This window comes from Entelurus aequoreus, linkage group LG13 (genome assembly GCF_033978785.1).
Source record: "Entelurus aequoreus isolate RoL-2023_Sb linkage group LG13, RoL_Eaeq_v1.1, whole genome shotgun sequence".
In the NCBI taxonomy this organism is placed as follows: domain Eukaryota; kingdom Metazoa; phylum Chordata; class Actinopteri; order Syngnathiformes; family Syngnathidae; genus Entelurus; species Entelurus aequoreus.
Window position 1 is genome coordinate 25,299,828 of NC_084743.1, and position 14,538 is coordinate 25,314,365.

The 14,538-nt window shown below is 37.8% G+C and overlaps 1 protein-coding gene across 5 annotated transcripts in view; it reads left to right on the forward strand.

Annotated features, from left to right (window-relative positions):
* Nucleotides 1–14,538, forward strand: part of hdac4 (histone deacetylase 4) — a 238,771-nt gene that overhangs the window by 83,149 nt on the left and 141,084 nt on the right. For all 5 annotated transcript variants that reach the window (XM_062067611.1, XM_062067614.1, XM_062067612.1 and 2 more), the window contains exons 10-11: nucleotides 6,544–6,757; nucleotides 9,714–9,925. In XM_062067611.1, coding sequence (XP_061923595.1) covers nucleotides 6,544–6,757; nucleotides 9,714–9,925 — 426 coding nt within the window. The remainder of the gene's footprint in view (nucleotides 1–6,543; nucleotides 6,758–9,713; nucleotides 9,926–14,538) is intronic.

A 14,538-nucleotide genomic window follows, 5' to 3' on the forward strand; every position in this document is an offset into this window, starting at 1 on the left:
GGATCACGGATTTGTATTTTAAACCACCTCGGCTACTATATCCTCTTGAACATGAGAGTCGAGAACGCGAAATGGACATTCACAGTGACTTTTATCTCCACGACAATACATCGGCGAAGCACTTTAGCTACGGAGCTAACGTGATAGCAACGGGCTTAACTGCAGATAGAAACAAAAGAAATAAACCCCTGACTGGAAGGATAGACAGAAAATCAACAATACTATTAAACCATGGACCTGTAACTACACGGTTAATGCTTTCCAGCCTGGCGAAGCTTAACAATGCTGTTGCTAACAACACCATTGAAGCTAAATTAGCTACGGGACCTCACAGAGCTATGCTAAAAACATTAGCTGTCCACCTACGCCAGCCAGCCCTCATCTGCTCATCAACACCCGTGCTCACCTGTGTTCCAGCGATCGACGGAGCGACGAAGGACTTCACCCGATCATCGATGCGGTCGGCGGCTAGCGTCTGATAGCGCGTCTGCTATCCAAGTCAAAGTCCTCCTGGTTGTGTTGCTGCAGCCAGCCGCTAATACACCGATCCCACCTATAGCTTTCTTCTTTGCTGTCTCCATTGTTCATTAAACAATTTGCAAAAGATTCACCAACACAGATGTCCAGAATACTGTGGAATTTTGCGATGAAAACAGAGCTTTTTGTATTGGATACAATGGTGTCCGAATACTTCCGTTTCAACGATTGACGTCACGCGCATACGTCATCATACATTGACGTTTTCAACCGGAAGTTTCGCGGGAAATTTAAAATTGCACTTTATAAGTTAACCCGGCCGTATTGGCAGGTGTTGCAATGTTAAGATTTCATCATTAATGTATAAACTATCAGACTGCGTGGTCGGTAGTAGTGGGTTTCAGTAGGCCTTTAAACAACAAACATGTTTCCAAAGTGATGCACAACAATATTAAAAACAATATTAAAAAAATATTTAAAAAAATATTCAAATATTATCCTTAGCTCCACCAATGACTGAATAAAAACAAAAAATAAATAAATATAAAACCAATATAAAAACAATATAAAAATAAATATGATTAAAAACGATTTTAAAGGGTAAAACCAATTAAAACAAGTAAGTAGAAATCAACATTTATAAATTAAAAAAAAAAAACACAGAGGACCACACAACTCACGCAGTTTTAAAAGCCAAAGAATAAAAGTGAGTCTTAAGACGAGACTTAAAACACTCCACTGTGGGAGCAGTTTGAACATGGAGGGGCAGAGTGTTCCAGAGTTTAGGGCCGACCACAGAGAAGGACCTGTCTCCCCAGGATTTAAGTCTGGTCTTGGGCACCACGAGCTGGAGCTGGCTCTCGGACCTCCAATATTTTGGTACCGGTACAAAAATGTATTTCGATACTTTTCGATACTTTTCTAAATAGAGGGGACCACAAAAATTGCATTATTGGCTTTATTTTAACAACAAAATGTTAGCGTACATTAAACATATGTTTCTGATTGCAAGTTTGTCCTTAAATAAAATAGTGAACATACAAGAGAACTTGTCTTTTAGTACTAAGTAAGCAAAAAAAGGCTCCTAATTAGTCTGCTAACATGCAGTAACATATTGTGTCATTTTCCATTGTATTATTTTGTCAAGATTATTAAGGACGATTGGTAGAAAATGAATTATTAATCTACTTGTTCATTTAAATGATAAATAGATGGGTTATACTTGTATAGCGCTTTTCTACCTTCAAGGTACTCAAAGCGCTTTGACAGTATTTCCACATTCACCCATTCACACACACATTCACACACTGATGAAGGGAGCTGCCATGCAAGAAGCTAACCAGCACCCATCAGGAGCAAGGGTGAAGTGTCTTGCCCAAGGACACAACGGACTTGACTAGGATTTTTAGAAGGTGGGGATTGAACCCCAGTAACCAGCAACCCTCCGATTGCTGGCACGGCCACTCTACCAACTTCGCCACGCCGTCCCATAAATAAGCAGACATTTACTGTAAATGTCTGCTTACATTCTCTTTTAACATGTTCTGTCTACACTTCTGTTAAAATGTAATAATCACTTATTCTTCTGTTGTTTGATACTTTACATTAGTTTTGGATGATACCACAAATTTAGGTATCAATCCGATACCAAGTCGTTACAGGATCATTCATTGGTCATATGTCCAGGGACACATTTCCTGAGTTTTTAAACCCATCCATCCATTCATTTTCTACCGCTTGTCCCTTTCGGGGTCACGAGAGTTTATAAAAATAATATACATTTTAAAAAAAAACTAAAAAAGTTTTTGTGATGCTAAAAAATATCGATGTAATCATAGTAGTATTGACAAGATACGCTCCTGTACTTGGTATCATTACAGTGGATGTCAGGTGTAGATCCACCATTGGCGTTTGTTTACATTGTGACTCCGGTGAGCTACGGTGTGTAGTGAAGCATGTTTAGCTACTCCTCGTCCTGCAGGGATGATACTTGTAAGAAACGTACTTTATTTGTCGCCATGGAGGTGAGGATTAGTGATTTAGAAGTAGCTAAAACACTGCAGACTACGGCTGGACTTTAGCCGCTAGCTAACTAGCCATGTCTTAAAGCATCTCTTCCTGAGGGCGTTTCAGTGTTATAACTTCACCTTTATCGTTAGTTTTTAAGCTAAAATGGGTCCGTTCTCCCTTTTCGGTCTACACACATTGTCTGCTTGTAAGTACTTTGTGATTGTGCGCTGCCGAACATGCTCCTCTGCTCGTAAAACCAACAATGATGCGACGTGACGACAACGGGGGGCCGGGGGGGCTGGGGGACTGGTACTTTTTAGAGGCGGTATAGTACCGGCCGGCGCAATGGATCTAGATCATAGTGTGAGAGTCCAGTTCATAGTGGGGCCAGCCAGAGATCGTCTTGGGTGGAGACAAGTCAGCAGCGCAGAGACGTCCCCAACTGATGCGCAGTTGAGTGGTCCATCCCGGGTCCCGACTTTGAACAGCTAGCGGATCATCTGTGGTCACCTAATCTCTGCCCCCTCTCTATGAAGGAGAAGGGGGCAGAGCAGAAAAGAGACGGCAGATCAACTAGTCTAACAGGGGGGTCTATTTAAAGGCTAGAGTATACAAATGAGTTTTAAGATGAGACTTACTGAGGTAGCATCTCTAACTGTTACCGGGAGGGCATTCCATAGTATTGGAGCCCGAATATAATTCGCTCTATAGCCCGCAGACTTTTTTTGGCGATCTTGGAATTACTAATAAGCCGGAGTTCTTTGAATGCAGATTTTTTGCCGGGACATATGGTACAATACAATCAGCAAGATAGGATGGAGCTAGACCGTGTAGTATTTTATACGTAAGTAGTAAAACCTTGAAATCGCACCTTAAGTGCACAGGAAGCCAATGCAGGTGAGCCAGTATAGGCCCAATATGATCAAACTTTCTTGTTCTTGTCTAAAGTCTAGCAGCCGCATTTTGTACCAACTGTAATCTTTTAATGCTAGACATAGGGAGACCCGAAAATAATACGTTACAGTAATCGAGACGAGACGTAACGAACGTTATAAGTATATATATAAGTTCGAACTGTACGCTACTTTGTATTAGAAATGGCAACAGTGGAGCATTTTAGCATGCATGTGCATGTGCGAGCCAGTCTGCCCCACAACAAGAGGATAGAGGGAAAATAAGGTGCTTGTTGACTACAACTTTGGACCACACCTGAATAAAAATGGCAGACTCGCGCAGAACTCTTTGGGTAAACCTCTACCATATACAGTCGTGGTCAAAAGTTTACATACACTTGTAAAGAACAACAATAATTTCTACAACTCTTAATTTTTGGTGATAGAGTGATTGGAGCACATACTTGTTGGTCACAAAACACATTCATGAAGTTTGGTTCTTTGATTAATTTATTATGGGTCTACTGAAAATGTGACCAAATCTGCTGGGTCAAAAGTATACATACAGCAATGTTAATATTTGGTTACATATCCTTTGGCAAGTTTCACTGCAATAAGGCGCTTTTGGTAGCCATCCACAAGCTTCTGGTTGAATTTTGGACAACTCCTCTTGACAAAATTGGTTGTAGTTCAGCTAAATGTGTCGGTTTTCTGACATGGACTTGTTTCTTCAGCATTGTCCACACATTTAAGTCAGGACTTTGGGAAGGCCATTCTAAAACCTTAATTCTAGCCTGATTTAGCCATTCCTTTACCACTTTTGACGTGTTGCTGGGTATTGTGGCCAAACAGCTAAATTTTTGTTTCATCTGACCACGGAACTTTTCTCCAAAAGGTCTTATCTTTGTCCATGTGATGTCAGCTGAAACAAAAATTTAGCTGTTTGGCCACAATACCCAGCAATATGTTTGGAGGAGAAAGGGTGAGGCCTTTAATCCCAGGAACACCAAGCCTACCGTCAAGCATGGTAGTGGTAGTATTATGCTCTGGGCCTGTTTTGCTGCCAATGGAACTGGTGCTTTACAGAGAGTAAATGGGACAATGAAAAAGGAGGATTACCTCCAAATTCTTCAGGACAACCTAAAATCTTCAGCCCGGAGGTTGGGTCTTGGGCGCAGTTGGATGTTCCAACAGGACAATGACCCCAAACACACATCAAAAGTAGTAAAGGAATAGCTAAATCAGGCTAGAATTAAAGTTTTAGAATGACCTTCCCAAAGTCCTGACATAAACGTGTGGACAATGCTGAAGAAACAAGTCCATGTCAGAAAACCAACACATTTAGCTGAACTGCACCAATTTTGTCAAGAGGAGTGGTCAAAAACTCAACCAGAAGCTTGCCAGAAGCTTGTGGATGGCTACCAAAAGCCCCTTATTGCAGTAAAACTTGCCAAGGGACATGTAACCAAATATTAACATTGCTGTATGTATACTTTTGACCTAGCAGATTTGCTCACATTTTCAGTAGACCCATAATAAATTCATAAAAGAACCAAACTTCATGAATGTTTTTTGTGACCAACAAGTATGTGCTCCAATCACTCTATCACAAAAAAAATAACAGTTGTAGAAATTATTGGAAACTCAAGACAGCCATGACATTATGTTCTTTACAAGTGTATGTAAACTTTTGACCATGACTGTATATAGCAGGGGTCACCAACGTTTTTGAAACCAAGAGCTACTTCTTGGGTACTGATTAATGCGAAGGGCTACCAGTTTGATACACACTTAAATAAATTGCCAGAAATAGCCAATTTGCTCAATTTACCTTTAACACTATGTTATTATTAATAATTAATGATATTTACACTTAATTGAACGGTTTAAAAGAGGAGAAAACACGAAAAAAGTGACAATTACATTTTGAAACATAGTTTATTTTCAATTTCGACTCTTTAAAATTCAAAATTCAACCGAAAAAAAGAAGAGAAAAACTAGCTAATTCGAATCTTTTTGAAAAAAAAAAAAAAAAAATTTATGGAACATCATTAGTAATTTTTCCTGATTAAGATTCATTTTAGAATTTTGATGACATGTTTTAAATAGGTTAAAATCCAATCTACACTTTGTTAGAATACATAACAAATTGGACCAAGCTATATTTCTAACAAAGACAAATCATTATTTCTTCTAGATTTTCCAGAACAAAAATTTTAAAATAAATTCAAAAGACTTTGAAATAAGATTTACATTTGATTCTACAGATTTTCTAGATTTGCCAGAATATTTTTTTTTTAAATTTTAATCATAATAAGTTTGAAGAAATATTTCACAAATATTCTTCGTCGAAAAAACAGAAGCTAAAATGAAGAATTAAATTAAAATGTATTTATTACTCTTTACAATAAAAAACAATAATTTACTTGGACATTGATTTATATTGTCAGGAAAGAAGAGGAAGGAATTTAAAAGGTACAAAGGTATATGTTTTTAAAAATCCTAAAATCATTTTTAAGGTTGTATTTTTTCTCTAAAATTGTCTTTCTGAAAGTTATAAGCAGCAAAGTAAAACAATTTATGAATTTATTTAAACAAGTCTTTAAAATATTTTCTTGGATTTTCAAATTCTATTTGAGTTTTGTCTTTCTTAGAATTAAAAATGTCGGGCAAAGCGAGACCAGCTTGCTAGTAAATAAATACAATTTAAAAAATAAAGGCAGCTCACTGGTAAGTGCTGCTATTTGAGCTATTTTTAGAACAACTCGTCTGGTCCTTACGGGCTACCTGGTGCCCGCGGGCACCGCGTTGGTGACCCCTGGTATAGAGATATGCGCTGATGCAAAATGTGTCGCTAAAGTCTCAATTTCCATACGGCTCATTTGGATTTTGGAAGAAGGCAATATTGTTTTGTAAACATGCCTCCAAGGTTTGATTTCAAGTGTTTGGGACTTATGGGGATCCCAAATACACCAAAACAGATAGCAACAGGTAAGAAAAGTTGATATGGACGAATATGACCCGTTTAAAAGTTGTTTTTATCTGAGCATGCCACTGACTTTATTTCCTCATATCTCAGTCTCAAGTATGTCTGATTTGACTTCCTTTGTGCCTCTCCAGTGTCTGCCTTTATTTTGCCTTTCTCTCCCTTGTGTGTTTTTAGACGTTATCAGGACATCAAGATGCTGAAAGTCGCCTGGCGCTGTCTGCGTTGCAGCAGGGCATTCCTTTAACCTCCCCTTTCCTGCCCGCTGCCCACTTGCCCCCCTACTTGGCATCTCCAGGTCTGGACAGAGACGGGGCCGGGGGAGGCACAGCTGGTCATGCCCCCCTTCTCCAACACATGGTGCTCTTGGAGCAGAGCCACAGTCCAATGGGTCAGTATTTACTCGGGTACTTATTGCGAGGACACAATTGGCCCTTAACCCTGAACAGTCATTATGTAAATCAAAAGCTTTAGATCCGTTTTTTCTTCAATAAGTGACCAACATTCACTGAGATAAAATTATCCTAAATTATTAAGGGTGTGGATCTTTGGGCATCTAACGATTCAATCAATTGACTTTGGACTTATCGGTTGCACGACATCCAGGCCGCAGAACAGAGACACACTGCAGGCTTACACACACACATGCATCCACAAAAATTTTTACGCCACACACACATACTCCAACTCCCTCGACGCAAATCCCATAGGGGTGATGGAAGGATGGGCAGCGCCTGAAAGCTGCGGCCTGCTATCATGGCCCCTCACTCCCTCCCCTCGGTTGCTAGATATCTCGAGATGTATGTTGTAATATGTATATGTGCTTTGCTGTGGAGGTTTTTTCCCACTCCAGACTGGGCCCCTTTAGGAGCCCAATCTAGATTGTATTTTTTTACTCATCCTTCCCCAGCGTTTACCTTTTTCGCATCTTTTACGGGGCGCCTTGTGGCGACCCATCAGCGTTCCTGTTCTGTAACCCTGTACACTGTTTGTCTAATCTTGAACGGGTTTGTGCTGAAAACAAAGTTTTGTTGTACTTGTGCAATGACAATAAAGACCTATCCTATCCTATCCTATCCTAATCCGAGGGTGACTATTTGATTCGGAGTCAATTCTCGATTCAACACGATTCTTTTTGGTATAATAATTATAATGAAACTCTTTTAAAACAGGTTACAGCTTAGAAAAGCTCATTCTGCTTGAAAGATGGCCTAAAAAACAGATTTTTAAACTTTGATTCAAATTTAAAAAAAAAAAATAGTAAATGTGGTTTTTTTTTAAGGTTTGTAGAAAATATTTTTTTTTGTTTTTTTTGTTTATTGGATTTTTGACATATAAAGTGAAGAAATACAATTAAACACGTGCCAAATGCTATTTTGTGTAATATATATATTTGTTTGTAATTTATTTTAATCAATTATGGAAAATTATGAATCGTTTTATTTGTGCACTCCTATATTTTATACATTTATTGACCACTAATAAAATACAGTAGCGTAGTCGGCCTAAGTATTCATTAAAAACACGGCAGAGGTTTTATTTAACAAGTATATTTAATATTTGTGGCTGCTGTAACATTCCACACATTTTGAACAGTAACACTGTGTTTGAATATAGGAAAATAAAACACTAATCACTTAAGTGATTATTTGGCTTTCACTAGATGGAGCCCGCGTACTACAGCTTGAGAATCACTGGTCTAGCCAGACAATTAATGTTAATACGGCGAAAACAGCATTGTAGTGTCATGTTGATGGCAAAGACAGAATTTGCTACAAACCTATATATTATACTGTGGAGGTTTCTTTCCTCCGGGTTCCTCGGACCACCAATCACCGACATGACAGCTCCTTTTCAGGATTCAGGACACTGTTTTATTTTTCAATAATGTCTTTTCATTGTGCTTTCCAGCAAGTCTTTCTGTAGTTGTCTCTCGCTCTCGCTCCAGTCCTGAAGCCGGTCCTGGCACACCCCGTTTCGCTGCAGGTCCGCAGGCCACGCCCCCCACCACATATACATTTTAGGATAAAATTGTAATAATTTACACATTTTAAGAAACAACATACCACAACACAACATATTATAACTAGTAGGGGTGTGAATCTTTGGGGGCCTAACAATTTGATCTGATTCTGTTCCCTTGGGTGACTATTCGATTCAGAATCGATTCTTTATTCAACAAGATTCTCGATTCAAACCGATTCTCGCAGGTATAACTATTATAATGAAAGCTGTTTAAAAACAGGTTACAGCTTAGAGAAGCTGCCCCTGGTTACAGCTTAGAGAAGCTGCCCCTGGTTACATTAGATGGCCTAAAATCCTATTTTTAAAAATTGATTCGTAAACATGTTTTTTTATTATATTTATTTTAAACTGAAAATAAAAGACTTACTAATGATGACAAATATAAACAAAAAAATTCCCACATTGTAAAAACTATTTCAAACACAAACACATTCAAAAAGTAATGTATAGTGTGTTTCTTCCATTAGTTTTTTGTTTCATTTTCCTTAAAGTGTTAAAAAAAACCCTCACACATGTTTATTTCTTAGTTTTTCTTCTCTTTTCTTTCTTTTTACAATAGTTATGTTAATCATCTTGGATTATTGTCTGGCAACTAGTGAAAATATTTACTTTTTAAAAAAATTATAGACAATTGTGTTTACAATGTTCGTATTTGTTTTGTATACGATGTTTTGTATCATATTGTTTAAAAAAAATTACAAATGATTTTTTTTCCTCCCCAAAATTTTTTAAAAGTGAATCGGGACAATAAGAATCACAATTCGGATGTAAATTCATTTTTGTGAACCCCTAATAACTAGTGTTGTTAAATTATATATTTTTTAATCGAATTAATCCACCTTTTGAATTTGGAATAATCCTGACTATTCACAGGTTATTACTTGCATGATTTGATTTCACTTAAAAAAAGACCACAATATATGAACACGAATGCAATTTCATGTCATCCAGGGACATTAAGTTTCATGCACGCTATTTATTTTTTCTAAACTTTTTATCTAAAGTCCAGTCAGGGTTTATTTTGAAGTGAAATTTGCCAACAAGTCTGCTCACTCATCTTTCGACGTATGCATTGTCCTGATCACTGACCCTATAACAACTCATCCCGTATTTCAGGTAACAAAATAAATACATTGTGTGATTAATCTGCATTTATACTTGACTAATGCGATTATTTTAAGACTCATTATTTTTGACAGCCCTAATTACAACATAACATAATATAATATAATCCCTATATTTCGGTCTTCAACCAATAACATGTTGGTAAGATATCACAAATAAAACCATTTTGCCTGTTTCCTACTATTTGTTTACTACAGTTGGTTTAAGCGGCCTCCCACTCCCGCCATCGTCAATCTCCAAGCTTGTGCGGGGCCACCACCCCCTGGGTAGAACCCAGTCGGCACCTCTGCCCCAACAACAGTGCGGTCCAGCTCAGGCACTGCAGCAGCTGGTGGTCCAACAGCAGCACCAGCAGTTCCTGGAAAAGCACAAACAACAGTTCCAACAGCAGCAACATATCATCAACAAGGTATGGCTTCCTTCATCACTATGTACTGTATCTATTAATATACAGTGGTTTTTGTATGCCCCAAATATGTCTCGGCTTTCATGCAGGGTCTTGGTTTTAGTCAGTTAAATGCACGTTGGTGACTCAGTCTGTTTTTTTATTCAATACTTCTGCAAAATAACTCATTAAAGGGCCAAATAAGGTTGCAGCATACAATAATAATCCAATAGACTGAACGCGCCACATTACTGAGGTAAGTCTAGCCCAGTTTTTTTTACCAAGTACCACCTGAGAAAACACAATAATGACCAGCAATAAAATGTAGTAGCGTAGTGGGCCTAAGTCAGGGGTGTCCAAAGTGCGGCCCGGGGGCCATTTGCGGCCCGCAGGTAATTTTTAAACGGCCCTGCGGCACATTCTAAAAATACGATTAAAAAAATAAAAAACATAAAAAGTGGTATAAAAGAGCACAAACAGGTGAAATGTAACAAGAAAATGTTGCAATTTTACTCTTAACAACACAAAGCTGCCATGCAGGCTGTTTCTTTCTTAAAAAAAATAGTAATGAATAAAAATCAATGTCATTATGAATTATTGACCTATTCAAAGCTCCAATTACATCACATTAAATATTCCACTTTGGAATATTTTTTTGGGAAAATATTTTGTGTCTGCCATATAAAAAACTAAGCTGTTTTGTTTAAAGAAGGACCTAAAATGAACAAACAAAAAACATAAACAACAACAAAAGTTATAATTGATGGATAGATCTGAAGTTGATCTTGAGACTATTGTGTTAAAAGTAAAAAAAAAAAGTATGATTTATTTTTTAATACTTTACTGAGCAGGACCCTTTTGGATCGACAATAATTTTAAAGGGGCTTTTTTTTTTTAAGTGTCTATTTAAGTAGCTCAAAAATAATAACGAATGAATGTTGTTATGAGTTATGCTATGAACTCCAATTATTATATAATCTCAAATATTCCACTTTAAAATGTTATTGTGGGGAAATATTGCATATTTTGTGTTTTTTCTATAAAAAAAACTGGGTTTTCTTTGACAAAAAGAGCATACAACTTAAATCTTGAAAAAACACTTTATATTGACAGATAGACCTAATGTTGATCCGGAGATTTAGACCTTGAATAATAATAATAATACTAAATAATGACACATTTTTTAAATATTTTTTTTACCTAAACCCTTTGGGGTCCCCAGGATCAATCCTGAGTGGAGGCCTAAATGTAATTTTTTTTACACATATATTGTATTGTTTTTTAAAATAAAAAATATCAAAATGGCCCCGGCTTGCTTTGACATTTCAGTGTGCGGCCCTCAGTGGAAAAAGTTTAGACACCCCTGGCTAAGTGTTCACTAAAAACAAGGTAGAGGTTTTATTTAACAAGTATATTTAATATTTTTGGGCTGTTGTAAGATTACATGCAGTTTGAACAGTAACACTGTTTGAATTAGTGTTGTCCCGATACCAATATACGTATTAACAATTTTACACGTACACAAAAAGAAAAAGAATGACCGAAAAAGGAATAGGCTGAAGCCAAGGCTTATATTTGCCTATCCTATACATTCACAAAAAAATTACATTGCCTGTAACATCAACGTTCAAAAAATCCATGGGATGAAAGTAAACGTTGCTATATTTTATAATTTTCCATTAGTCCACCTTTCAAGGCTTTCTTAAACCTTAACAAATAACTGCATGTCTTGAACTCATCACTGAGCTTCTTCCACCATTTAACTCCTAAAACTGAAATACATTTTTATTTTATATTCTTTCTTACTTTACACATTTCAAAAATCAATACCCCCGTAAGTTATAGTTTTCTCCTCTTAATTGAAATAACCTAAGAATACAAGCTGGAAGGCTGTTGTTCTTTACTCAAAACACAATTTCCATTGTTTTTAAAAACACAATATCTGAACATTTTAACACATTAGAACTTATGAATAATGGATTGGTAGGTTCATAGTAGCACACTTTGTGTATTTTTCCAATTAACATTTTTTGAAGTTTAATTATTGGGTCTATGCTTGTTTTATAAACATTTCCCCAAACTTCAACAAACATAATGAGAAACTCAGTAGTGGCAGAACAATCATGTAATCATGTGTATAAAATCCGCTACACCTCCCTGATACCGAAGTACATGTCAAACTACTTCCTTAACGTAAATGACCGCCATAACCACAACACCAGGGGGAGCTCCACTAACCACGTTAAACCCAGATTCCGAACTAACAAAGGTCTTAACTCATTCTCTTTCTATGCCACATCAATGTGGAATGCCCTCCCAACAGGTATAAAACAAAGGGCATCTCTATCCTCCTTCAAAACCGCAATAGAAGTTCACCTCCAGGCACTCTAAACTAACACCCTCCCCGGATTGCTAATAATCAAATGTAAACAACCAAATGCAGATACTTTTTCTTATGCCTTCTGATCTCTCTCTCTCTCTCTCTCTCTCTCTCTCTCTCTCTCTCTCTCTCTCTCTCTCTATGTCCACTACTTGATGTCCATACCCCCCCCCCTCCACACCCCTGATTGTAAATAATGTAAATAATTCAATGTGATTATCTTGTGTGATGACTGTATTATGATGATAGTATATATGATAGTATATATCTGTATCATGAATCAATTTAAGTGGACCCCGACTTAAACAAGTTGAAAAACTTATTCGGGTGTTACCATTTAGTGGTCAATTGTACGGAATATGTACTTCACTGTGCAACCTACTAATAAAAGTCTCAATCAATCAATCAAAAACCATGAATTGATTAACGTGGACCCCGACTTAAACAAGTTGAAAAAATTATTCCGGTGTTACCATTTAGTGGTCAATTGTACGGAATATGTACTGTACTGTGCAATCTACTAATACAAGTTTCAATCAATCAATCAATCCATGAGCAATCTAGAATGATCAGAGATTGCATTCTCGGAACCCCTCAACCAACATTGGTGACCAGCTGTCTTCTGGGTAAATGTACAACAGTTCCCCCATTCACCCTGTGAAAGTTGAACGAAGGTGAATGACAATAGGTTTTTATAACCCGTGCTACGTGAGTGATGCTCAACCCCGTTTTTTTCCTTCAGTAGCAGGGTAAATCGACCTGCAATCAGAAAGTCTTCTTGCATTTCTTGTATGTGTTCCTTTTGTCACCATGGCAACTGCGCTCCTGGCGAAGCTGCCTCAGTGTATGGTCTTCCAGGAAATGTGACTCACAGTAATCACCGTGGGCGTGTGTGGTGGTGTGTGTGTGTGTGTGTATGTACAGTATGTGCAGGTTGTAAATGAGCGTCGGTCCATCTAATATCGCATGCGTAGAGGCAAGGTTGTTTTTCATTTGTATGTGGGGGGGGGGGGGGGTCACTGAATTACCTGTCGGCTTCATGAAATTGTACTGCTTAACAGTGAGTACTTAAAAAGAAAACCTTACTAATTGAATTAATTTGCTTACTTTGCGTGAATGTTCTCCTGGCAACTTAACAGGACATTTATTAAGTCATTTTCTTATCAGTCCAAGGTGCCTGTTGTCTCATTAATTTCCTCAAGGCCAGCTAGACAACATTTGACAGGGTACTCTTGCAAAACATGCACCCCAGTCTAGTTCAGGACAACCACAGACCCATGCTGGACTGTTTCATTTTTTACCAAAGGAGATGATGGGTTGTCCTGGCAGGGGTTGTGCGAATCCTACTGTCAATCAATCAATGAATCAAAGTTTATTTATATAGCCCTTAATCACAAGTGCCTCAAAGGGCTGCACAAGCCACAACGACATCCTCGGCTAGGAATACAATGGAAAAACCTGTATTAAGGTAAATCCACTGATTCCTGGTAGGTCAAAGCAAGCTGGTTTCGGTGTACGGTCCTGGATGAGGTCTTGGTTAGGACATTTAGTAGCTTTCCATAATCTCATCCACTTTCTGTTTGAAATACAATTGTTATCTTGAAGGGACTTTGCTGACTTTCAGAAAGGTTTGCGAGAATTTGGTCGCATGTTGGGAAGATTGTTTAATACTTAAAGGCCTACTGAAATGAAATGTTCTTATTTAAACGGGGATAGCAGGTCCATTCTATGTGTCATACTTGATCATTTCGCGATATTGCCATATTTTTGCTGAAAGGATTTAGTAGAGAACATCGACGATAAAGTTCACAACTTTTGGTCGCTGATAAAAAAAGCCTTGCCTGTACCGGAAGTAGCGTGACTTCACAGGTTGTGGAGCGCCTCACATCTGCATATTGTTTACAATCATGGCCAGCAGCAGCAAGAGCGATTCGGACGGATAAAGCAACGATTACCCCATTAATTTGAGCGAGGATGAAAGATTTGTGGATGAGGAAAGTGAGAGTGAAGGATTAGAGGGCTGTGGAAGCGATTTAGATAGGGGAGATGCTGTGAGAGGCGGGTGGGACCTGATATTCAGCTGGGAATGACTAAAACAGTAAATAAACACAAGACATATATATACTCTTATTAGCCACAACACAACCAGGCTTATATTTAATATGCCACAAATTAATCAGCATAACAAACACCTCCCCCCTCTCGTCCATATAAGATTAAGATTAAAGTACCAATGATTGTCACACACACACTAGAT